The 24,040-nt window shown below is 37.6% G+C and overlaps 3 protein-coding genes across 9 annotated transcripts; 2 read left to right on the forward strand and 1 right to left on the reverse strand.

Annotated features, from left to right (window-relative positions):
* Nucleotides 1-4,379: 4,379 nt before the first annotated feature.
* On the forward strand, nt 4,380-6,436 carry LOC142518034 (deSI-like protein At4g17486). Of its 6 annotated transcripts, none has more exons than XM_075620656.1 (4): nt 4,380-4,422; nt 5,150-5,407; nt 5,560-5,847; nt 5,938-6,434. In XM_075620656.1, exons 2-4 carry the CDS (start codon nt 5,194-5,196, stop codon nt 6,177-6,179), a joined length of 744 nt encoding a protein of 247 aa, XP_075476771.1. In that variant the 5' UTR covers nt 4,380-4,422; nt 5,150-5,193; the 3' UTR covers nt 6,180-6,434. The 6 variants fall into 6 exon arrangements, with proteins under 6 accessions (XP_075476771.1, XP_075476781.1, XP_075476753.1 ...); XM_075620666.1 differs by lacking the exon at nt 4,380-4,422 and adding an exon at nt 4,438-4,466; XM_075620638.1 differs by lacking the exon at nt 4,380-4,422 and adding an exon at nt 4,453-4,562 and having other exon boundaries at nt 5,938-6,433.
* Nucleotides 6,437-18,147: 11,711 nt separating this feature from the next.
* Nucleotides 18,148-18,803, reverse strand: LOC142505125 (uncharacterized). Its single transcript, XM_075617959.1, has 3 exons — nt 18,684-18,803; nt 18,465-18,600; nt 18,148-18,350 (listed from the first exon to the last, which is right to left on the reverse strand). The coding sequence occupies exons 1-3, from the start codon at nt 18,801-18,803 to the stop codon at nt 18,148-18,150; spliced, it is 459 nt and encodes a 152-aa protein (XP_075474074.1).
* Nucleotides 18,804-20,594: 1,791 nt separating this feature from the next.
* Nucleotides 20,595-23,253, forward strand: LOC142541834 (UPF0496 protein At4g34320-like). 2 transcript variants are annotated; one of them, XM_075648291.1, is made up of 2 exons: nt 20,595-21,171; nt 21,850-23,253. In XM_075648291.1, the coding sequence occupies exon 2, from the start codon at nt 21,873-21,875 to the stop codon at nt 22,998-23,000; it is 1,128 nt and encodes a 375-aa protein (XP_075504406.1). In that variant the 5' UTR covers nt 20,595-21,171; nt 21,850-21,872; the 3' UTR covers nt 23,001-23,253. The 2 variants fall into 2 exon arrangements, with proteins under 2 accessions (XP_075504406.1, XP_075504410.1); XM_075648295.1 differs by having other exon boundaries at nt 20,595-21,165.
* Nucleotides 23,254-24,040: the final 787 nt, after the last annotated feature.

The following is a 24,040-nucleotide window of genomic DNA, read 5'->3' on the forward strand; positions in this document are numbered from 1 at the left end:
TTTGAGCATCGCTAGAACTTTCAGTCATCCCAAAAGCTCAACACTGAAAAAGCAGCACACGCTTCATTGCATACTCTTGATCATTGAGATCATATTGTGCTAGCTATTTTCGTTATATCTTCTCAAGCTATTCACTTCATTATTTCATTGATAGAAGAATTTGTAACTGGAAAAGAGGTCTTTTCCAGAACTTAAGATCATTCAAGAAGTTGAGTTGTAAAACTAAGAGTATCGATAGGCGAAAGATAAGTCCTGTTGAAGTGGGTGTGTACAATTGTTGTGCTGTATTCACCAAAGTCTTTTAGTGATACCTTCTGGAAACAGAAGAAGGGGAGACGTAGAAGATTCATCTTCGAACTTCTAGAAACAAACCTTGTGCTATCTACTGCTTTTCGGCTTTATCATTTTTCACCCACTAACCAACAGATCGTTTTCCGCACATTATCTTGTGATCTGCTGGTCTTTATACTTGAACAAGAATCGTTAAAATCTCTAACAGGATTTTAGCACACATTCGAAAGAATTTAATAAGTTGGCCATTGAGTTTATTCAACCCCCCCTTCTAAACTCAACCCGATCCTCAACAACATTCAAAACCTTGAGAAAATTCCAGAAGACTTTCTTTTTGTATTAAGAGAAATAACCTCTAGAAAATACATATTAAAAATGAATTTAGTTTTTTTCAAAAAAATTTAAAATTAATACAATATCCCTTTTTGATACTGGTGCTGATTTAAATTGTATAAAATCAGGGATAATACCTTAAAATTTTCAAGAAAAAACTAATGAAAAACTTTCGGCTGCTAATAATTCTAAATTAAATGTTAATTCAAAAATAGAAGCATCAATATTAAACAATGGAGTTTTTATTAAAAGTACATTTGTTCTAGTTAATGATATACCTTATACTGTAATTCTAGGAACACTTTTTATAGGATTAATTACTCCATATAAAGTAAATAATAATTCTATTTCTTTTAAATTTAATTACAAAAAATTAGAATTTGAATTCTTAGAAAAACCCCGTACAAGAAATCTTAATTTAATAAAAGCATATTCTATATATGAAAATAGTATTAATGTACTAATTCAAGGAAAAGATTTTCATCTAGAAAAATTTAAAAATGATATTTAATAGAAACTTATGGATATAAAAGGAATTATGAAAGAATTCTAGCAAATTTATTTGATCCATGCAGGAAAATGGCATCATCAAGCAAAGTTAATTATTCCCAACAAAAATCCCCCACAGAATTAATTTCTTTTGGAGATATCAATCTCCTTGTTTATCCACAAAACTCACAAAAATGTTTCAGAACTTCAAGACCTTTTCATCTGGAAAAATCCAAAAAACCTTATTAAATTCAATATGGAACATCCAACCAAATGATTTCAATCAAAAATTCATAGTCTTAAATGCCTTGGCCTATTATTTCAGTCAAATAAATCTTTCTTCCCAATCAGATCATGAAGTCGATTTAGAAACCGTATTATATTATGTTGTTTACCAAGGGAAGGTGACAGGAATCTACAACCACTGGACCCGAGTGGTTGAAGTAATTAAAAATGAAATAAATTCTTTTTATAAAAGTTTTAAAACCCTTCCTGAAGCTCTAGAATCAGCCAACCGTTATATCGGTCCGAATTACTTTATTGATTATCCAGTCAGAAAATAAATAAATACCCAAAAGAGTTATGGTAAACAAATAGCCCATGAAAATAGTTTTCCAAAAAAGAGTTTTTATGAAATTTCTAAAAAAGATTTAAAAACTGATTTTCAATTTTGTAACCATCGCGAAACGATGGTAAAAAATTTTAAAAGACTAAATGATTGGAAATCATTAATATCTGATAAAATTAAGGAATTGACGGAAAAATTACAAGAAACAGAAGCAGCCCTTAAGGCAAGCCTTATTACTTGGACCTTCTTAAAAAGATTCAAGATTTTGAAATAGACAAACCTAGTCTATTAGATAGACCTAGTCTATTTAATTCTAGCAAAAAACTGAGCCCAACAAGATTTTTCTTTAGACCACTTACAGAATTAAGCATATTACCTATCCAAATAAATGACATTATTTTCTCAAAAGCCAAAGAAAATTTCTACCAAAAATTCCAAATGATCCAAGAAATTCTTTTCTTAAAACCCGATGGCATAAAAATTATTCTTTTAAAATGAATAAATGAATATGCCAAACATAAAATTGATTGCCAAAAAGAAACTTTAGACATAGACAATTGTTCTTGTCAACTTCAAATATACATCCTTTCTACTCAAATATACTTTTCATCCTTCAAAGATTTTTTCTTTCAGTTAAATAATAAGGAAGAAAGAGTAAGTATACATTCCTTATTAGATTTAAGATTAGTTTCAGAAATCATCATTACAGAAAAAGATGACATAGACAGTCTCAACAGCGTTGCGCTTAAAAGTGCAATCCAATATCTCTTTGATACCAGCAATAATGAAGTGAAACTAGTAATAAGATCAACATGTCCAGAATGGATTAGAACAGATTTAGAACCAGCAATTCACAGAATTTGGGTCAAGCCCTTTCATAAATAGAGAAAACAAAAAGCGGAACCCGAAGTCTTTCATCCAACCATTTGCAGAGCTACAATCCAAAAACAAATAAAACACCAGAGATTACAGACATTAGCCTTCAAGCATAAATTCATCGAAAAGAGAAATGAAGACTATAGATTATATTTTATGAATCAGATTTACAAAATCTACATAATGAGCTCATCTCCATGCGTCGATCATTTTCCAGATTTCTATAGATGCTCCCAAAGTTTTTTATTTTTATACTAGAATGTACAATAAATTCTTGGAAGAATTAGAAGACCAGAAGACTGAAGAAATCTTCCACTCCTCAGAGGAATATATTAACCTTGAAGATTTACTCGATGAAGAAGGAATGCACAATTTAGACACGTAATTTTTATTGAATTGTAATTTATAAATTTTGTATTGTAAAATTTGTATTAAAAAAAATGAAAAATGACATCAAAATGATGCAAGCATGACAACGACGGTGTCTAATCCGTCGTTAAATTAACGACAGTGTTTAAATTTAGCGACAGTTACAAACCCGTCGCTACATGTCGCGACGGTTTATAAACCGTCGCTAAAGTTTGCTTAAAAATAAAAAAAAAATTTACTTTTATAATTTAATAAATTTTAAAAAAACTACAATACAACTATGATAAATTGACTGATGATCTTAACTAACACTTAAAAAATTAACCAAAAATTGAAACAAAAAAAATGTATTTAAATCGAAATTAAAATCGTATAAGAAGAAAAAATTTAAGTGTTAGTTAAGTTGTGTGGAAGAAAGTGGAACGAAAATCGGATATTTATAGACAATGTGCGACTATTAGCGACGGTTCTCTATCAAACCATCTATAATAGCGATGGTTAGGATATAATCGTCGCTGATTTACTGCTATTAGCGACGGTTTAATAACGGTTTAATATAAACCGTCGCTAATTTAAAAATTCGCAACCGTGAATGCATAATGTATTAACAGCGCACATTATTGCACGCTGCAGATAGTATATAATATTACTTTCCACAGCGTGCTTTTAATGCGTGCCGTTAATGTATATGTTATTAACGGCGCGCATTTAAAGCACGCTGCGGAAGCTAATCTAAAAATTCGCACCCATTTTCCGCAACATGATTTTAATGCACGCTGTGAATACATAGGGTATTAACAGCGCACATTATTGCATGCTGCGGATAGTATATAATATTACTTTCCGCAGCGTGCTTTTAATGTGCGCCGTTAATGTATATGTTATGAACGGCGCGCATAAAAAGCACGCTGCGGAAAATATATAATATTTACAGCACACATAAATACACGCTGCGGATATTACTTTCTGCAGCGTGCTTTAAATGTACGCCGTTAAAAGTACTATTCGCAGCGTGCTTTTAATGCACGCGGTTGATGATGTGCTGCAGAAAATCATTTTTCTTGTAGTGGAAAAAAACAAATTAAATCTCATTCTTGCACCCTTTGAATTTTATATTTTAACATGGCCTAACTAAATGTGCTGTTATTTGGATCAAAATTAAATCTTTTTATCTGCCATAAACATGGAATTTAGCGTGTCAAACAATAAAATTCAAATCACCAGTCAGCTATTTTCTTACTTTTTAACTTTTGTTCTTTTTCTTCTTCATTTCAACTGAACGAAAGAGGCACTTGTGGCCTGTGGACTCTGAATTCGTGCTTCTACTTTTCTGAGCCTTGCACTTTATCCTTAAAAAGATAAAAAGAACCAAAAAATGCGCATGTTTCAGGCACGTGTATGATTTATTCCCCACCCTTTATTTTGAAAAAAATTGGCCTTTTTGCATTGTGGAGTTTATATTTCTGGTTTGAGAATGTGTACCATATTTCAGTAAGGTAATAATTTGATGATTTTGAACTTCTTTTTAAACCTTTCTATGGTATCTATCTTTATTTCTTGTGATGCTTTGTTCACTTTCTTATATTATTTCTTTGATATTACTCTTTTTATTAATTGCAAGGCAGGTTTAGAACGAGTAAGCTCCTGTCTTTGAATCTTTTGATGATTTTGCTCGGCTGATAAGTTTCAAGATTTTAATTTGGGTTTAGACATTCACCATTCTTTTATTCTAAATTTAAACAATTTGATTTTTTCTGTTTCTTGATTCCATTATAACTTTTGAGTTCATGAACTATAGAATATGGGATTCTTTTGCAACAATGGAAAAGTGGAAATTTCATGTAATCTTGTGCAGATGCAAGATGCCTGCTCGCCTCTCATCCCATCCCTCTTGCTCTTTTAAATTCTGAGTCCACCCCGAACCTGCTCGGATTTAGGTGTTAGGCTGATAATGCTGAAAAATTATGTCTCTATGTATGGTCTAAAGGGAATGTGCTTGTTTAATTACTGTAAATTTGTGGCCTTCTTGTGGAAAATGATGCTTTATTTTGGTAATCAAGAAAGATGGGTAGGTACCAGTAATCTAAGTTTTTTGGATTAATTTCTGAACATGGTTCGAGTCTTTCATGCATAACAAGATGAATATACTTTTTATTCGAGCAAACTGCAGCTGTGAACTATTGACTTCACGTGGAGTTATTGATATCTTAATCTTTCTCACAGGTTCGAACGGGTTACTCAACCATTTCCTAACTCCACATACGAATATGAAATCGAAATTCAAAGTTGGGTGGCGATCTATTGTTCCTCTGAATATGCAACGCGACTCTGCCTCGAGATTTTGTGTGTTCCCTAATGCGGAGTTTGAAAACTACAATCCTTGCGGCCAAGCTCCAGTGTATCTAAACATATACGACGTAACGCCCTTGAATGCCTATCTCTATTGGGCTGGCATTGGCGTCTTTCACTCTGCCTTAGAAGGTAGGCTTAACTGCTCTCAGTTAAGAAGCCTTTTCCAGATCTAAAAAAGCTTAAATTTACACACATTTTCATGATTCTTCCATCCATACTGATCATTTCACAGTTGATGCTTTAACTGGTCCCTTGCTGTATGTGTGAAATTTTGTTTATAGTACATGGGGTCGAATACGCATTTGGAGCACTTGACTATCCCACCAGTGGTATATTTGAAGTTGAGCCTAGGCATTGTCCTGGATTTAGATTTAGGAAGTCGATTTACATGGGAACAACGTACTTGAATCCACACCAAGTTAGGGAATTCTTGAAGTGCCAGTCAAGAAATTACTACGGTGATACCTATCACTTGATTGTGAAGAACTGCAACCATTTCTCGGAGGATATATGCCGCCAGCTGACAAGAAACCGGATCCCGAAATGGGTTAATCGCCTTGCAAGAATGGGTTGTCTATATTATTTCATGCTATATCCCATTTTGTCAAAACTTCCAATTATTTTCTTGAACGATTTATATCTGCACTTTGCCATTGCAGGCTCATTATGCAGTTGTATACTTCCGGGGCCGCTTAAAACGACCATGTCGCCTGATAATGGGAATGATCAAGATTCAGACTGGGAGAACAAGAGTTTACGAAGAAACTCCGCGGAGTGCATCTCTTCAATTTCCATGCACCAGATAGAAAGAGAAGTGTCAATATCATCAATCTTCTTGCATTTACATTACAAAGATTGCCTGCCTCCTCTGTATTCGAGAAAAGAAGTCCCTTTTAAGTAAATATTTTGTTTTTGGAGGAATGATGGGAAAAAGAAAAGGATTCCTTGTTCCAAATGGGTTATCTTTTTTTTGATTTCTTACTCCTTAACACAAACATATAGATTCCATTTTTTGTCACAAATTCACAATATGGTGGTTTAGCCATTCCTAAAGCGTGTCCTGTGTTCATTTGCTGTCCCTCTATCCTGTGCATTGCCTTAGCTCTCCTTATGACATTATGAGGATGCTTCTTTCATGCTGATTTAAATATATTTTAATTCTTACACCAACAGAGAATATTGCTTGGTAACGTCCCGAAAATCTGAAAGTCCACGTGAACCACGTGCATTTAAATTATTAATTTTCTTTGTTATTTTATTAAATTATTTTAAAGCATTAAATGCATGTTTATTTTATTAATTTGTGTTTATTTATTTTATGCATTTTATGCATAATTCATATATGAAAGAATTTAATTCATGAAATTCATGCATTAGGATTTCTAGGTCCATTTCACGATCGAAGAGGAACGGAAACCGGAGAATTTTCAGGAAAATTATTTTATTACATAATTAATTTTTATTAGTTAAAATAAGGTGTTTTAAAGGTATTTTTCGAAATATGATTTTTATGGGTATTTTTACTCGCATGATTTTATTTTTAACGGTACGTAAATTTTATCGAATCGAGGGACATTTTGAGGTTTCGGTTAATATTTTAAAAACATAATTTCCAATACGGAATATTTTTCGGGATTGCAATTGGATTTAATGGGCCTAATTTTAAGCTTTTGGGCTTAAAACCCTTTTCAAACCCTTAATTATTATATTAAGGCGCATTAATCATTTAATTAACAAACTAATTATTATAAAATAAATTTTAAACATCCCGTAACCCCCCACGCTGCCCATATACGTTTCCTCTCCATTCCAATTCCCTCTCCAATCGGTTTTCAACACTCCAACAGCTGAAAGAATCGGTGGTTCACTTGTTTTTGCAAAGAAAGCTTCATCCGGGTTTCCTCTCATCATTCTTGCGCTCCAAACATCATAAGGCACGTTATGTACTTTCATTTCTGCATCTTGCACGCCATATACTGCTGTTGTGTGTACCATAGTTAGTAAAGATCATATCATACACGTTCGAGATGTGATACACGGTTTTTGCATGAAATTTGATCATATTTTTGTTTGTAAACTCACGTTTTTTTCTGAATTTGGTGCAAAGGGCTGCTGTACTCGGTCGTTTAGGGGTAAGTCGTAGTGTATAAGTACTGCTTTGGGGTCTAGGGAGGCTGCTGGATCGAACCTTTGAGTGAGACAATGGAACCGAATGCAAGGAGAGACGGTGGAGTCACTTTTGGTGTCTAGCGGGTTAGCTGTTAGTGGAGGTTGCATGGGGCCGATTGTGTGGTTAAGATAGGTTCGTTAGAGTCTAATCCAAGTCCATGTTAGGTGGGTTATGAGCTGGTGCATCGGTGATTAGATAATGGAGTGAAATTGGGGTTTAGTTTGGTTGTGGGATGCTTCTAGGGAGAGGCCGAGTCGAGGGTTCTGTGAGGTAGTCTCGGCTGGTTTTCTTCGCATAGTAGTGCAGCGGTCAATTGTGTGGGTTGGTATAGTTTAGAGGGGTTTTTAAGGGCCTAATGGTGAGTCTTAAGGTAGGACATGTGGTTAAATTAGAGAGGACCGAAAGGTTGTGTGTTTTTGGGAGATTAGTGTGCATGAGGTGGTGAAACATGAGAGGACCGAGAGTTTCACCAGGTTTTGGGAATTTCAACCGTGGGTTTGGGGGCCTAATGTCATTTTTTTAGGACCTATTAAGTGTCTTTAAGATATGGTGAAAAGTTGAGAAAAATTCGGGTAAGTTTAATGTCGATTCGGGTTAAAACTGAGACCCCGATCCAAGTTTTAAAACGAATAGGTTAAGACGTTTAAGAATGCTTTTAAATATGTTTTGGGATGTTTTAAGGAATTTGGTATGTTTTGGGTCAATTTTAGAGGTCCAGGGGTGAAATGATAATTTTTGGGTTTCAGGGGCAAAATGGTCATTTTGCACCCGGGGTGAGATTTTGGTCCTGGCAGCGCCCTGAGCACAAATTATAATATTTTAAATGATTATGCATCATGTTTACGATTTTTATGCTATTATGATAATTATGATGCATGCTTGGTTTAAAGGAAAAATTATGTATATGCATGATTTTATTAAGTGATGAATATGATGACACATTTTGAAGGAAGTGATTTAGTTGTGACTGACACGATGACACGATGATATGATTGGAGATATCGTGAGGGAAAAGGCCCCAGAGGGAGCCCGTTTACGGGAGAAGGCCCCAGAGGGAGCCCGACGATCGTATTTCTATTGACATGATATGATGATATGATAGGCTCGGGTTCAGTTGACGGGTGAGAGTGTCGCTGATGTCCCCCACCGCCGGGTACCGCGGTTACACGTAGATGGATCCATCGACTGACATGATGACATGATGATACGAAAGTCACAGCTAATGAACGAAATTCAAATTAAGATTTTAACACGTATATGCTGATACGATGATACATGCTATTACCATGTTTTGACAGGTCACAGTTACGCATATGATATGATAACATGATGAGACATGTTTTGACACGTTACGATTTTACATGACACGCTTATGTTCATGTTTTTAAGCTCATGAAACGTATTTTGATTATGCTATTTTTCACTGCTGTGTGCTACGTATATGTACTTGTTATTACTGGTACAGGTGTGTTGACTCTTTAGACTCACTAGGCGTGTGTGATGCAGGTGAGCATTTTGATCAGGGGACCTGAGGTGCCGAAGACTGAGTAGGCAGGCGGGATGCGCGGTGACACGACCCGAGGACCATTATTTTTCCGCATATTGATTCACGTCTTTTGAAAGGAGTTGCACATTTTTATATGTTGATGATATTACGATTTTTACACGTTACGCTTTCGTTGATTTTGGATGACGTTAGTTATTTTTAAATTGCGTTATTCTTGTTGGCAAATAAATACGATTACTTTAAATGTTATTTTGTAATTGCGAGCTAAATAAAAAATAAAAAATATTCCCGCACTTTTTAAACGGTAGACGTTTCAGTTGGTATCAGAGCAAGGGAACCTGTATAGGGTTGTACCACCGCCAGCTTCTGCCGCTCAGTTTTCAAGCCTCGAGTCTGTAAGTTTATATGGTTTAAATGTTTTGAAAGTTTTAATGCTATTATCTGCATGTTTACATGATATACGTTTTACAGTACATGTTTATCGGTCGCTATGTTTTGAGATTTAATGTTTTAAAAATTTTTATACACGTTATGACATTAAATGAGAAATTACATGATTTTCATGCATGCTGGCTTTATGGTGGAATTGGATATGAATAAGAATTTTGCTATTGGGCATTAGGAAAGGTTGGAATTATTTTTCGATGTTGATTTTTTATTTTTTTTTTAGTAAGTACTGATGTTCTACTCTTTGGATCACAAGCTAATCATGAAGATTATGAATGCTTTTGGGACTTGTAGAATTTTTAAGAAATTACTGATAGTTCGTGGTTGCTAGTTGAAGTTAATTTTTGAGGATTCCATGTAAGGATTAATGATTCGAAGAATACGAAAATCCTTAGAAGTATAAAATTGTATAACTTGGGATTTATGGATTAAATTGAATGAATTGAGAATTTTAATGACCTAGTTGTAATAACCAATAATTTGAGGACCTAAGTGCAAAATTAAAATTCTAAGGGACTATTTCGAATTTACCAAATTTTGGGGTTAAATTATGAGTTTCGGAAATTTTAAGGTTTAATGAGGCTGAGTCGAAGTTTTATGGGGACAAAAAAAAAATGCAAATTTCGAAGAGTTGTTGGGTCAAAATTGTAATCTTCGAGAACTTTAAGGACCAAATTGCAAATTCTGAAATTTTTGAGGAATAAATTCGAACTTTTGAGGAACACATAGGTAAAAGCAGTAATTTTTTTGAGGTTATGGGAATTGATTTTTGGGTTTAATAAGCTTAAAATTATTGAATTTTGTGTTTCGAGGAATCTATAAAATGGAATTAGGAATGCCAAGAACTTGTGGCTGATTGTGGAATTTTTGGAATTAAGGATAAATTGGATAATTTTCGAGGAAATTAAGAATTAATGTTGCAATTCTAAGGAATTTGGAGACTAATTTAGCAATAAGAGGGAGATGAATGGTTTAAAGGATAGGAATTGCCAGTGGTTTAAACTTGAAGGATATTTAGAACCTTTAGACATTTGGGTTATAATGTTATAAGGAATGATAAGCAAGGACATTGTACGATAAATCAACATTGAGTTTGAAAGGTTAAGTGCTAGTGAATTAATGTTGTGGCAAGTTAAGAATTTAGAGTGATAACAATTTAAGATAAAGCTGATCAATTAGTTAAGTTATAAGATTAGACAATAAGTTAACTTATTTTTGGGAGCATAAAGTTTGATGTATCATAAGTTTTAGCCATGATCTTATCAGTTAAGATTATACCTTGTGGGAATTCAATTTTTTTCTAGAAAGTTGGGTATGATCGATGGTTAGGTTATTTGATAGATGCATGTAAGAAGACACCTTGTCTTGAGAAATTTTTGTAAGTCATGAAGAAACTTGGGAACAAGTGAATATGTGTATTGGAATTATGTTATCCAACACTATTTGGGTTGCGTAAGTTTGAATTTCAAATTTAGGGGATATGTGTTCATACGAAAATTTTGGGTAAAATAAAAGCAAAAAGGCCATAACGAGTCATGAAATCCAAAACTTTTAATTTAATAGATACATGTTACACTCAAGAAGAAAAGACAAACCAAAATACACATTGATAGATTATAAATTTCGAAGCCTTAAACATAGATCACCTATAAGATGCAATCCACGACAACTCAATCAAGTTGACATAAAGACACTACTTGATGATATCCGGGTGAATTGGATGAGCAGAGTCGGGGCAATCCACCGGATTTGATAAGGGGGAAATGAGCAAGGAGATCTATCTTGCAGTGAAGGTATATCTCTGTAAACTATGGCTTCAAACGTAACCTGCAAACAAGGAAATGAACTCGTGAATGAGCGCCAGAGGGGTGTCCGGCGTAGCCACTCCGATGCTTAAGTCAGCATATTGAAGATGAAGGAAAATGACAATATATGTGAGGATATATGTGAGTGTTCTAAGATACAGAATTCAGAATGTGTGTATACCAAAGATCCTTTAAATGAGAAACATACATGACAGGAGAAAATCTCATGATTACCTTGTTTTTACTGCCCACTTACTACTTAGGGTAAGATGGCTGCCAATACCCTACTTCTGACAAGTTGTTCTGACACACCAACCCCTGTGGTTCTGTCAATAATGATTGTCAAGCATAAGGTAGCCCATACTGATGCACTCGAGTGAGGTGCGTTTCTCGAGGTAGCCCAAGTAGAAAACATCCCGAGAACTTATATCAGACCCTGGGCACTTTGTAGCCTGGGGAGAATATGTCTGTCCCAGGCATTCACCTGTCGGGCTTCTGATTAACTCTTCTTGCAGATTGACCCTGATTTGGGTTATTGATTTAATATCCCGAATCATCCATGGTCCGGGCTCTTATGGGGGTATCACCATTCATCCTTAAAATATTCGGGCTAGAGTCTTACTCATTGTCCCGATCAGTCATGGCTTGGACTCCAACAGAACGATGGTCAATATTGGCTATAAAAGCATCGGGGGCTTCATGTCTCCCAGAGATGGAATGAGGTGTCGGGGCCTCATGTCTCCCGGACTTAAGATATTTTTGCCGTTTAGTATTCTCGGGTAGTTGGGATGATGTCATGATGATGTATGCCATGGAATTTGAATAGTCAGAAACGTTTCGTATTCCGAGAATGCGATCAATCTGACACCTCGATTTCCGTGCACGTTTTTTCAGGTCCCGTGCAATTTCCAAGATGCATCCTAGCCATCCGATTCACCTTTAAATCGACGGTGGAGATCACTTCCCTTCGCCTACATATAACAACACACCCCCTCCATTTGTAACTTTCTGAAATTTCACAATTTTCAAGCTTCTCTCAAATCCTCCGACGTGCGGCACTCTTCCACTCCGGCGATCTCTAACCACTGATTCTTCAAAATCCCTCTCGTTCCATCACCATCGTAAGTATCCTCTCCTTCATTTCTTTACAAATGTCGAACTCCACTTCTTCCAAATCTGGAGAAAATGCGCGAGGCTCGCCTAGTTACGAGTCCACTGCAATGCGCTCCGATTCACCTTCTTCTCCTCCCCCACAACGCTTTTTTACCAAACCACCAACAAAAAAGTCCAAACCTTCATCTTCTGGCCCTTCCTGAGCTCTGACCAAGGGCAAGGTCAATGGCAAGAGAAAAGCTCGGGCTTCTTCCCCTCCCCAAACTGAAACCCCGGGAGTTCCCTGGTTTGCTTCAATGAGCTGCACTTTGCGCTCGAGAGCGGATGAGGAGCATAGGACTCTCAGCTCTATTCCTTCTTCATTCCCATTCTGATCCCCGGCCCCTCTGACAGGGCTGATGTGGGGACCCAGGCTCTAACTCAGTTCTTTTCGGGATTAATCGGATCTTTATTCAAAAAAAATGTGGGTCAAAATTTTGCTTTTTAACATTAATTCAAATGTATATAAACAGGCACAAGGTCTTTATTTATTTTATCTCTACAAACATAATATACATGTCTTGTCCAGTACATATACAACAAACTAGTATTCAAATACAGTACATGACAAAAGTACAACTACTAGTACATCTGCTATGCTCGTGATCACCACGCTATATCCATCTCTCATCTCTGCTGCGACCCAGATCCTGCCCTACCTGTTGTTATGCACACATACAGACACAACAACAGCCGGAAACTCCGGTGAGAATAAATCCCAGTGTAAAACATGTATACATGCATGTCATGCAGTTTAATACAAATCATAACACATAATCATTAATTATGACACATTAGTGATTACAGATAAAACAATCTGACTCTTACTCTTTAACTCGACTCGTATCTAAGTCTAGGGATACCGGTGTGAATAAGATGTAACAGGTCTCCCACCTAATCTCCCAATCGTAATAGGTCTCCCACCTACTCTCCCAATCGTGGTGGCGTTACATCTTATTCCTAAACTTCGGTCTGGTCTGTATCGAAATCTACAATCGGAGTGAATCTGATCCGAAGCATCGATATCACCGAACGTTTAGAAAAATTGGCGTATCTACCAATGACACTCCTATCTCAGTACATATATATAAATCAATATAAAGTACAAATAGAACAAGTATGTGATTTTGTTGGGAAACTCAAATTAAATCTCATTTGAGTCGTGTCTTCCCCAAACAAACATTGAATTATACCTTCTTGTCGTACAGTCTTTATTGAGATCGAATTCTTGAAGTCGATTCTTGTCAGTAGAAATCTGGAATGGCAATGTCACATATCACAATATCAATCCACAACTCAAACTTATACTAGTACGGATCAATATTTAGTCTTGGCACATTTTGACGGCATAACGACATAATTTCTCGATACCAATCAACCCAAATATCAATACTCAATAGCAATACTCATAATTCTTATCAACATCAATCCACAAGACTGAATTCCTGCACCATCTCAACTCAATATATGCTGGAAAATCATAACGATCACATATGGTATCGTTTCTTCGATCCGGTTTCGAATATACATTCACAATAATCAGAAGAACACATAATAACCATCAAAATCTGATTTTTCCCAATCTCTTACTTCAAAATATGCTGAAACTTAAAGATACTTACATCCTTAGATAGCCCTTGATGAGAGGAGCAAGAGTCTATGCTTGGATTGAAGTTTGAATGGCTAGATGTTGCACAATTTATTTTCTAAGCTTGAAGCAAACTTGAAGATTCTGAAGCTTTTCCTCTCCTTTCTCTCGGTGATGACCAGCTAAAATGAAGACAACACTTGATATATGCATGGTTAAGGACACATGTTTCATTCTTTGTTCAACACGCAAGACCGCGGGTGCGCTCCTTCTTGACCGCGGGTGCGGTTAGCTCACGGCATCCCCTTCCAATTTTCTAGAATCATCGACCGCGGGTGCGCTCAGTTATGTACCGCGGGTGCGCTCACCCTACTGTATCACATCCAAAATTTCAGAATAATGACCGCAAGTGCGCCGGCTTTTGCACCGCGGGTGTGGTCTTGCTACTGTAAATCTTCCACATTTCATGAGTCAAAACCGCGGGTGCGGTCTTGTTTGAGGCGCGGGTGCGGTGCCTCCTTCATGCAACACTTCATAATTTCGTTTTATCAACCTACAATTCTTGGGCATTACAGCTGATAACCCTCCTTCTGGTTTCACCACTTTTTTTTCCGAGACCAAGTTAGAAATGGTCTTCGGTTTCCCGTCCCCTCCTTCTACATCGAGGTTGCCAAGTTCTTTGGTGTACCTGTTAACCAGCTTCACCCCAATTCTTTCCGCATCATGGCCTCTATTTACATTCTTTTCAAAATGAATGACCTTCTCATCAACCCCCTCATTCTTCATTATTTCTTTGTTAGATCAAATCTTGATTCTTTGATGATATCCCTCTTCTTAGAAGGGATGGAAAGGACGTTACTTTTTATACAACTCCCGACTTTCCTTCTCTGTTTGACCGGGTTTCTTTCTACCCTTCCTTCACAACCTTCCCTTCCTCGATCTTACAAGTTCGAGGAGCCATATACCCGAAGCCAAGAACTGGTGGAGAGTCAGAAATTCTCTTCTTCTACCCTCATATATGAGGAGAATTTGATAACTTACGGGTTGAGTGTCCGGGTAGAGGACCCAATCAACCGGGTAATAGATGAAGTTGCTGGCTCGAGCGCTCAACTCGGTAACTTTCAATTCTTGAACTTCTTCCTTATTTATCTTGTTTTATTATTTTGTAATCATACTGATCATCTCCATCTTCCTTATGCAGATAATACAGAGATACAAGAGGCCTTTGCAAAGAAGTGTGCGGCCAAAGAGAAGAAGTTGGCAGCTCAGAGGGCGGATGCCGAGAAGTAGAAAAAGGCCGAGAGGCAGCCCAGATGAATGAAACTGTCTAGGCTGAAACTAAACATCAATGGGAGGTGACTCGAGCGAGCTCCCAAGAAGAATCTGAGGATCATGTCTCTCTCATTCAGAGGAAAAGAAAAGCAGTGACCAGCCCCGAGCTCGTCCTCCCCGGGCCTAATCAGGATGGAGAGCAGGGCACCTCCCGGGCTTCACCTTCATCTCCTCTTCTGCAGACTCAAGCGCTCCGAGAGCCTATTCAGTTCAGCCCGCTTACTAGGGCAAATATTTTCTTGGAAGGAGCTACTCCAACTGGATTCCTGCTCTTTAAATAGATGCTGCTTCCAGTCAAGGAGGAGCATTTGAAGAGCTCCCGCCCCACCCCCAAACTCTTCGAAGGATCCAACAAGATTCTCTCTGTAAGTCTTTCTGATCAACCTTTCTCTCTTCTTCTCTTTTTTTTTTACTAACTTCTCCTGAACAGGTGTGCAAATGCTGATCTCAGCCTTTGAAGAGGTGGCAGCGGGGGCCACCATCTCGAATAATCGAGCCCGGGCATCCCAAGATCTTTATGAATTTTTGCAGGGGGAATTGTCTCGCGTTCGATCAGCCCATGATGAAGAGATGTGTGAGGCCCGGGGCCGAAGAGGGCGGGGGGTGATCGCCGGTGCCATGAGGTTACACGGACAATGAGCGGCTCCTGGCAGGCTTCTAGGTGGAGGGAACATGAATGAACCGATCCCACACCGGAATGAGAGGGATTCCGAGACTATTCAATTTAATGGACTGTACAGTTGAAGAGGGCTTAAAAGATTTGATTGGTACTACTCATATCACGAAGGTACATCTTCTTTTCGGTAGCTCATCACATAAGAACTCCGAAGTTAAGCGTGCTTGACTTGGGGACAATTTCGGGATTGGTGACCTCCTGAGAAGTTTTCTAGGGTGCATGTGAGTGAGTACATAAGCACGCTGGAAAGATTCGTCTTGATACAGTGAGGACAGTTGTCGAATCTGGGACGTTACAAGTGGTATCAGAGCCGACCTCTCTTAGTACGGTATGGTTCGGGGACGAACCAAGCGGAAGCTGGTGGGCATGTGAGGCCCGGGGCCGAAGAGGGCGGGGGTTGATCGCCGGTGCCATGAGGTTGCACGGACAATGAGCGGCTCCTGGCAAGCTTCTAGGTGGAGGGAACATGAATGAACCTATCCCACACCGGAATGAGAGGGATTCCGAGACTGTTCAATGTAATGGACTGTACAGTTGAAGAGGGCTTAAAAGATTTGATTGGTACTACTCATATCACGAAGGTGCATCTTCTTTTCGGTAGCTCATCACATAAGAACTACGAAGTTAAGCGTGCTTGACTTGGGTCAATTTTGGGATGGGTGGCCTCCTCGGAAGTTTCCTAGGGTGCGTGTGAGTGAGGACATAAGCACGCTGGAAAGGCTCTTCTTGATACAGTGAGGACAGTCGTCGAATCTGGGACGTTACAAGATGGCCGGCCTCCATGCTGCTTTGGAGGAGGCCCATCAGCAACTCTCAGCGGCTCAGGCAGATCTGGTGAAGGCTAAAGATGATGTCAATGAGGCCTTGCCCAGGAAGAAGCTATGCAAGGGACTCTATCTGTTTTGGAGTCGAGAAATAATTCTCTATCCGAGCAGGTAGAGTTACAAAAAACCCGGGCAGAAAAAGTTAAGAGTTCCCTGGCTGCGGCTAACTACAATAGATCCCAGTGGTAGGCCTCCTTCCTCAGTCCCTGGATTTCAAGAAGGTTGTGGAAGATCAGGCCTATCCTCTCTTCAAGATCGGCTTTGACAAATGTCGGGAGCGATTTGAAGAGGTCGTGCTATTGCCTGAGGATAGGGAAGACTTCCCTAACTTCGAACGAGCCATAGCATCCCTTTCCAAAGATGCAGAAAAGGGGAAGGAGGGGCCCCAAGAAGAAGAGTAGATGGGGTCAAGCCCAATAGATATAGAGTAGGATTGTAATTTTCTTTCAATTTTCTTGTAATTTTTGCCCTCGGGCTTTTATCAATGAAATTATTTTCCTTTAAATGTCTGCTTTAATAAATACTTGTCATATACCGGCTTTTAAATAATCAGGTTCTCTTTATTCATAAAGTACTTGTAAATTTTGAACCTCTGAATTTGTCTAAGTGTTGTAAAGTAGTTGGTATCTTCAATAATTAGTCGGGATGTTGAGCCATGAGCAGGGTATAAATCCATGTACTTAGTAAATGATCGAGGTACAGAATCCTTAAGTCAGGGTGTGGAGCCCTAAACTTGCTCAATAACCAGGGTACAGAGCCCTAGGCCGGGGAGCTGATCCCGGGACTTGGGAGTGGTCGAGGTGCGGAGCCCCGAGGCAGGGTACGGAGCCCTGGGCTTATTAAATAACCAATGTACGGAGCCCTCGTCCAGGGAAATAGATCCCGGGACTTAGGAATGGTCGAGGTGCGGAGCTCCGAGCCAGTGTACTGGAGCCCTAGGCTTATTAAATAACCAGGGTTCGCAGTCCTGGACTGGGGAATAGATCCGGGACTTGGGAGTGTTCGAGGTGCGGAGCCCCGAGCCAGGGTACGGAGCCCTGGACTTATTAAATAACCAGGATACGGAGCCCTGGGCCGGGAAATAGATCCCGGTACTTGGGAATTCCGAGGCTTTGTACCTCCCGGGTTTAGATATAATACTAATGCACTTTCTGAGAAGAAAAGAACTTCATTATATCTTCAAAAAATAATTACATCTTTTAAGCATATTACTTTTTCAAATTAAATACATTCATGGCCTTTTGAGAGACCGTCCCTGAATATCTTCCAGATAAAAAGCTCACAAGCTAACTCTCCTGATTATCTTAAAATGTCCTTCCCATAGAGCTTCCAAATTACCAACATCTCCAGCTGGATTGAATTTTTTCATCACCAATCGCCTATTTGGAAGTCTCGGATCCGAACTCGCTTGTTGTATGTTTTCATGATTCGACCTCGGTAAGTGTTCATTCGAATCATAGCCCGCTCTCTCTTCTCCTCCACTATATCCAACTCCATTGCATGGCTCTGATCGGTGTCATCTGGGTAAGATTCTACCCGGGCAGAAGATTGCCCAATCTCAACAGGAAGAACTGCTTCATAACCATACACCAGAGTGAAGGGAGTTTCTTGAGTAGGTGCTAGAGGAGTAGTCCTTTATGCCCAGAGAACACTAGGCTGATCCTCCACCCAGTTTTTTCATTTGCCTTGCAGCCTAGTTTTCAATTCTTGCACAATAATTCTATTTACAACATATGTCTGACCATTTGCTTGATGGTAAGCAACAGAAATGAAAGACTGAGTGATCTTCATTTCGTGGCACCAAGACGTGATCTCTTTTCCCTGAAAATATCTTCCATTATCTAAATTAGTCTCATGTGTACTCCAAACCGGCATACAATGTTCTTCCATAGAAACTTTAAAACCTCCTTCTCAGTAATCATATCAAAGGGCTCAGCTTCTACCCACTTGGAAAAATAGTCGACTTCTACCAAAAGAAATTTCTTTTGAGCTCGGACAACTGGAAAGGGACCAACAATGTCCATCCCCCACTGATCAAAAGGGCAAGATTCCAAGATGGGTTTCATGAGAGTAGCCGGGTTGTGTTAAAAATTAGAATGATGTTGACATCCATCACACGCCCGTACCACCTGAGCAGAGTCTTGGCTTATACTCGGCCACCAAAATCTAGCAAGCATTGTCTTCCGGGCCAATGTTGTTCCTCCGAGATGCTATCCACAACATCCTTCGTGAATTTCCTGGAGGACATAATCCACCTCTCCCATAGATAATCACTTCAACAGAGGTCCTGAAATGATCTTCTGTATAAGATGTTATTTAAAAGAACGAACCTAGGAGCTTGTCTTTTGATCTTTTTGAGCTTGAGTTCTATCTTCAAGTAATTCGTTGTGAACAATGAACTTGATCAGAGGTGTCATCCAGGAATCCTCTGGCACTAGAAATATCTCTTCATCCATGGAAATAATGAGCCAAGTAACATGCAATACTTCCCGGGTATTGACTTCCGATAAGGAGGCGGCAGGGGCGGATCTAGGATTTTATGTTTGGGGGGGCCGGCTCACCACCAACTATGAAAGTTTTAAGTTGGGCATTTGACCCTTTGTAAAGGCCCGTTATTTAGTTTTTCGAAAAAAAATTGCTGAGAATGGAACGCGGACCACATGTGTAAACTTTGAAAGTCTATAACCATTAAACTAATTATAGATACTTTATTTTTTTTATGATCAAATAATATATATACTAAATAATAAAATATATCTTATATAGTAATAATTTTTTAAAAAAAATTCAAGGGGGCCGTTTATTGATATTTATTTTTTTATGATCAAATAATATATATACTAAATAATAAAATATATATTATATAGTAATAATTTTTTTAAAAATTTCGGGGGGGCTGGTCCTACACTAAATCCGCCCCTAGGAGGCGGTCATTTAGGCCAAAACATCTACTTCCCCATTCTCACCCCGAGGGATTTACTCAATACTTCAATCCACAAAAGATTCTGCATGGGATTTAATGAGCTTTAGATATTTAAGCATTCTATCATCATTAGCCTCGTAAACACCCTTTATCTGCTGGGTAAACACCCTTTATTACGGTACTTTTCATTGTTGCGTGCTATGTATATGTACTTGCTATTAATATTACAGGTGTTGAGTCTTTAGACTCACTAGGCATGAATGTTGCAGGTGAGTATACTGATGAGGAGGCTGGAGGCGCCGAAGTCTGAGTAGGGGAGGCTGGATGTACGCATGTGAACCCTGGTGACCTTATATTTTTTGCACATCACGATTTGATATGGTAGTGGACACGATTATTTTATACGCTATGTTTTGACATGTTGATGATTGTGAGGATTTTTTTTACTTGTTTCATATTTGCTTTAATTTAAAACTTAAGTCGGGGTTTGACAATTTGTCTATTTTTAAACTGCATTATTTTTATCTGTCATTGGATTACATCTATTTTTGAAAGATGATATTTTCAGTTGTGTTGCATGCATGTATAATTTATGAAATTTTCGGGTTTTAGCTTGTAAAAAAAATTAGTAGCATTTTTGAGCAATAGACATTTCAAGTCTAGCCTATTAAAAATTTGTTTGGTTTTTTGAGTTTATAAATCATTATTTATTCGTTTAATATATCAATTATAATAAATTTGTAATATTGTTGATTTTTTGAGATATCGACGTCTACGGTGGTCAGTTTTACATAATTTTCACTCACCTTTTAAAATGATCATCTTTTTATAAGACGTTTATCTGATTACGTCGACTCGCAATAAAAACATAAATCCAAGAAAGTACTATCTCAAAAAACTTTTACAAGCCTACCCATCTTCAATCCAACACTGGCACTCAGAGATATAGATTACTCCGCGTTTAGAAATCTACTTTTGTAAATTATCATTATTACGTTTATCTTCATCAAATTAACACAAATTCCCATTTCTTCTTTTTCCACAATATAATACTCATTCTACAGCTGTAAAATTTATTGCATAGGAAGACATTGCTTCCTAGCGTTTCCCATACGAAGATTTATGAACCAACTCATGCGTGCAAGCTATTTCTTCGTAATTTCATCCACTACTTTGATCTCTCTTTCTTTCTGAGCTATTTAATCGATTCAATCTCTTCTTCATTCTCAATCAACTTCGATCTTTATCCGCCGCTTCACATTTCCCAGAATATCGATATTAAATCTTCGTAATGTGTGAATATGATATTTCTTCCCTCTCTCTCTCTTTCCCATTAAATACCCACCAGGTTATCCAACTTAAATTATTGTTTTCGCCATTATTGGGATGATATCTGTGATGGGTTTTATTCGAAGGCTAGAGATTCCAGTCATTTCTTGCTGACTCGGCGAGAAATTCATGAAGTAGTGGTGTTTCTTTGAGTTTTTAACTTCTTTTTTAGTGTTTATATTTATGGGTTCTCTTTGATTTTCACGTGGAGTTTGTGGAAAGTGGAAAACTTGTGTTCGAGTATGATAATGACTCTTATTTATGGAGCTGATTTTTTATTGGAAATTGGTTTTGGCCCGTTTACGTGTTTGAATTGAATGTGTACGCTGATTGGTTTTTATTTTTTTGAGGTTGTTGATTGGATATTGCTGCCTTAGAATTATAGGAGTCCTGCAGAATTGTGAATCAGAGGATTGACCCATAGAAATTTGAGCATATTTGCTTGAGTTTTCAATATCGTCGGAAAATATATTTTGAAATTGCATTCTTGGAATATAATTTGACAAGATAATATAATATAATATAATGTCGTATAATATAAGTATTGTGGAAGCGATGAAAAGCTGAATATATATATAAACAGTGTGTGTGAAGTGGAATGTTATAGCGGCTTGGAAAATGCGTTTGGTGGAAATATTTGTACAATAATGTGAGTGTGGTTGTTTGTGTTTTCGGGAAATAAACACATTTCTTGGTTTTTTGTGTAGCTTTTAATTTGATCTGATTGTATATTTGAAGCAACAATTATTGCTTTAGTATGTGTGAAGCAACGTGCAAAATTGGGAAATTGGATGTTGTTTTGAAGTTTTGTTTTTCAGAGCTATTGAAAATCTGGGACTCGATGGGAAGCCATATTAGCAAGAAGGCTAATGAGACTTCAGGCGCAGATCAAATCAACAATCTTCAATACTCAACCGAGCTGAACTCCTATGTGGCAGCCTGTCGGGTCGATGCGGATTTACAGTCATTCGATGCCACACTCCAAATGCGTACCAACAATGTCATCACTTCCCTCGCTAGCGGGGTCGAAGTGCGGGCTTTGTCCTTCGATTCACTCCGGGAGATCACCGAATGCCTTCTGGAGATGAATCAAGAAGTGGTGAAAGTGATTCTCGACTGCAAGAAAGATATTTGGAACAATCAGGAATTGTTTGAGCTCGTTGAGGAGTATTTCGAGAACAGCCTCAAGACCATGGACTTCTATGCCGTGTTGGAAAAATGCTTGAAACGAGCTCGAGATAACCAGTTGCTGCTTCTGGTTGCGATTCAGCAGTTTGACGAAGAAGGAGGAGAAGATGGGGTGGATGGGAAGAAGTATCCAAAAACCTTGAAGGAATTGAGGGCGTTTTGGGAGGCAGGGGATCCGTTCACTGAGGAGTTCTTTCAAAGTTTTCATGCTGTGCATAAGCAGCAAATGGTGATGCTGGAGAGATTGCAGATTAAGAATAGCAAGTTGGACAAGACGTTAAAGTCCGTCCATACTTGGAGGAAAATATCTAGCATAATCTTTGCTGCAACTTTTGCTGCTGTACTGATTTGCTCGGTGGTGGCTGCCGCCATAGCAGCACCACCTGTTGCAGCCGCATTGGCTGCTGTAACCTCCATCCCTCTCGGCTCCATGGGGAAGTGGATCGATTCACTTCTCAACAACTATGAAAATGCAGTGAAGGGACAGAAGGAGATCATCAACAGTATGACTGTGGGAACTTATGTGACCATCAAAGATTTGGACTCTATCCATGTTTTGGTTACTAAGTTGGAGCTTCAGATCGAATCTCTTTTGGAAAATGCTGATTTCGCGATTGATGAAGAGGCTGTAAGATTTGGAGTCGAAGAAATCAAGAAGAAAACGGATTCTTTCATGAAGAATGCTGACGAATTGGGAAAGCAAGCTGATAGCTGCTGCCGTGATATTCGCAAGGCAAGAACTGTTATTCTGCAGAGGATCATCAAACACCCTAACCATTAAAACTTTGTGCTGATATATGCTTGGATACTACAGTGTTTCGTGTCCGATCAGGGATGAACAGGACAGGCATGGTGGAGGTAGATTGTTGACTTCGTAGGACAATTAATCATCGATCTGTTTATCTTTTTCCTAGTTTTATGACTGAACATTAGGTAGTGTTGATTTTAGTTTTTTCCTTCAAATCTTGTTGTTGTATTTTCTTGTACATTTACTAGTCACAAAAACTTGTATGAGTCAGAGATGGATCTCTAATTTAACTCACTTATATAAAAAATATTATTTTATATTAAAAATATTTTTTTAATTATTGTAAATGTAGATAAGATTGAATCGATTCGAGCATAAAAATATGAGAAATCAGATCTCATAATTACTATTCGAGTGCTTTGTAGTTGTAATGCTCGTAGATTCCTGTGCTTGGTGACGTATGATTATGCATGATTCTAAATTTAAATTATATCTCAAATTAACGTATGTTTTGTTGTTGTCAGATATATTTTATCAATGGTCTAATATTTTTTTGGTTTAAGAAAAATTGTGTGACTTCGTATTATATTTTCAGGGCTATTTTTTCTAATGGTTTTATTAAAGGATTTTTTCATGATATTTTGAGGCACCGTTTTTCTTTTGTGTGGTTTTTTTTTTTTTAAGAAATAGATTATCTATTAAACAATGACGTTAATAAGACCTTTTCTCTTTATTTGAAAAAAATATTGAAAAATTTATAAAATTGTGAATAATATGAGTTAGTATTTAATTTGAGAGTGATTTATGATTTTTGTTGCTCGTATATACTTCAATCTCTTTGTTATTATACTAAGGCATAGTTTGGTACACCAGATAGGATAAACATGTGATATATAATATAAGGATAAGTTAAGGATAAATAAGATGTAGGATGTTATATTTAATGTATGGTATGATTTTAATAAGAGTGATTAAATTTATATATTAGATTGTAATGACAAAATTAACTTTATGATAATAAATTTTATAATTTCAAAGTTGTTGATTGGGTTCATATTTTTTATCTGTTCATG

This window comes from Primulina tabacum, chromosome 1 (genome assembly GCF_025594145.1).
Source record: "Primulina tabacum isolate GXHZ01 chromosome 1, ASM2559414v2, whole genome shotgun sequence".
In the NCBI taxonomy this organism is placed as follows: Eukaryota; Viridiplantae; Streptophyta; class Magnoliopsida; order Lamiales; family Gesneriaceae; genus Primulina; species Primulina tabacum.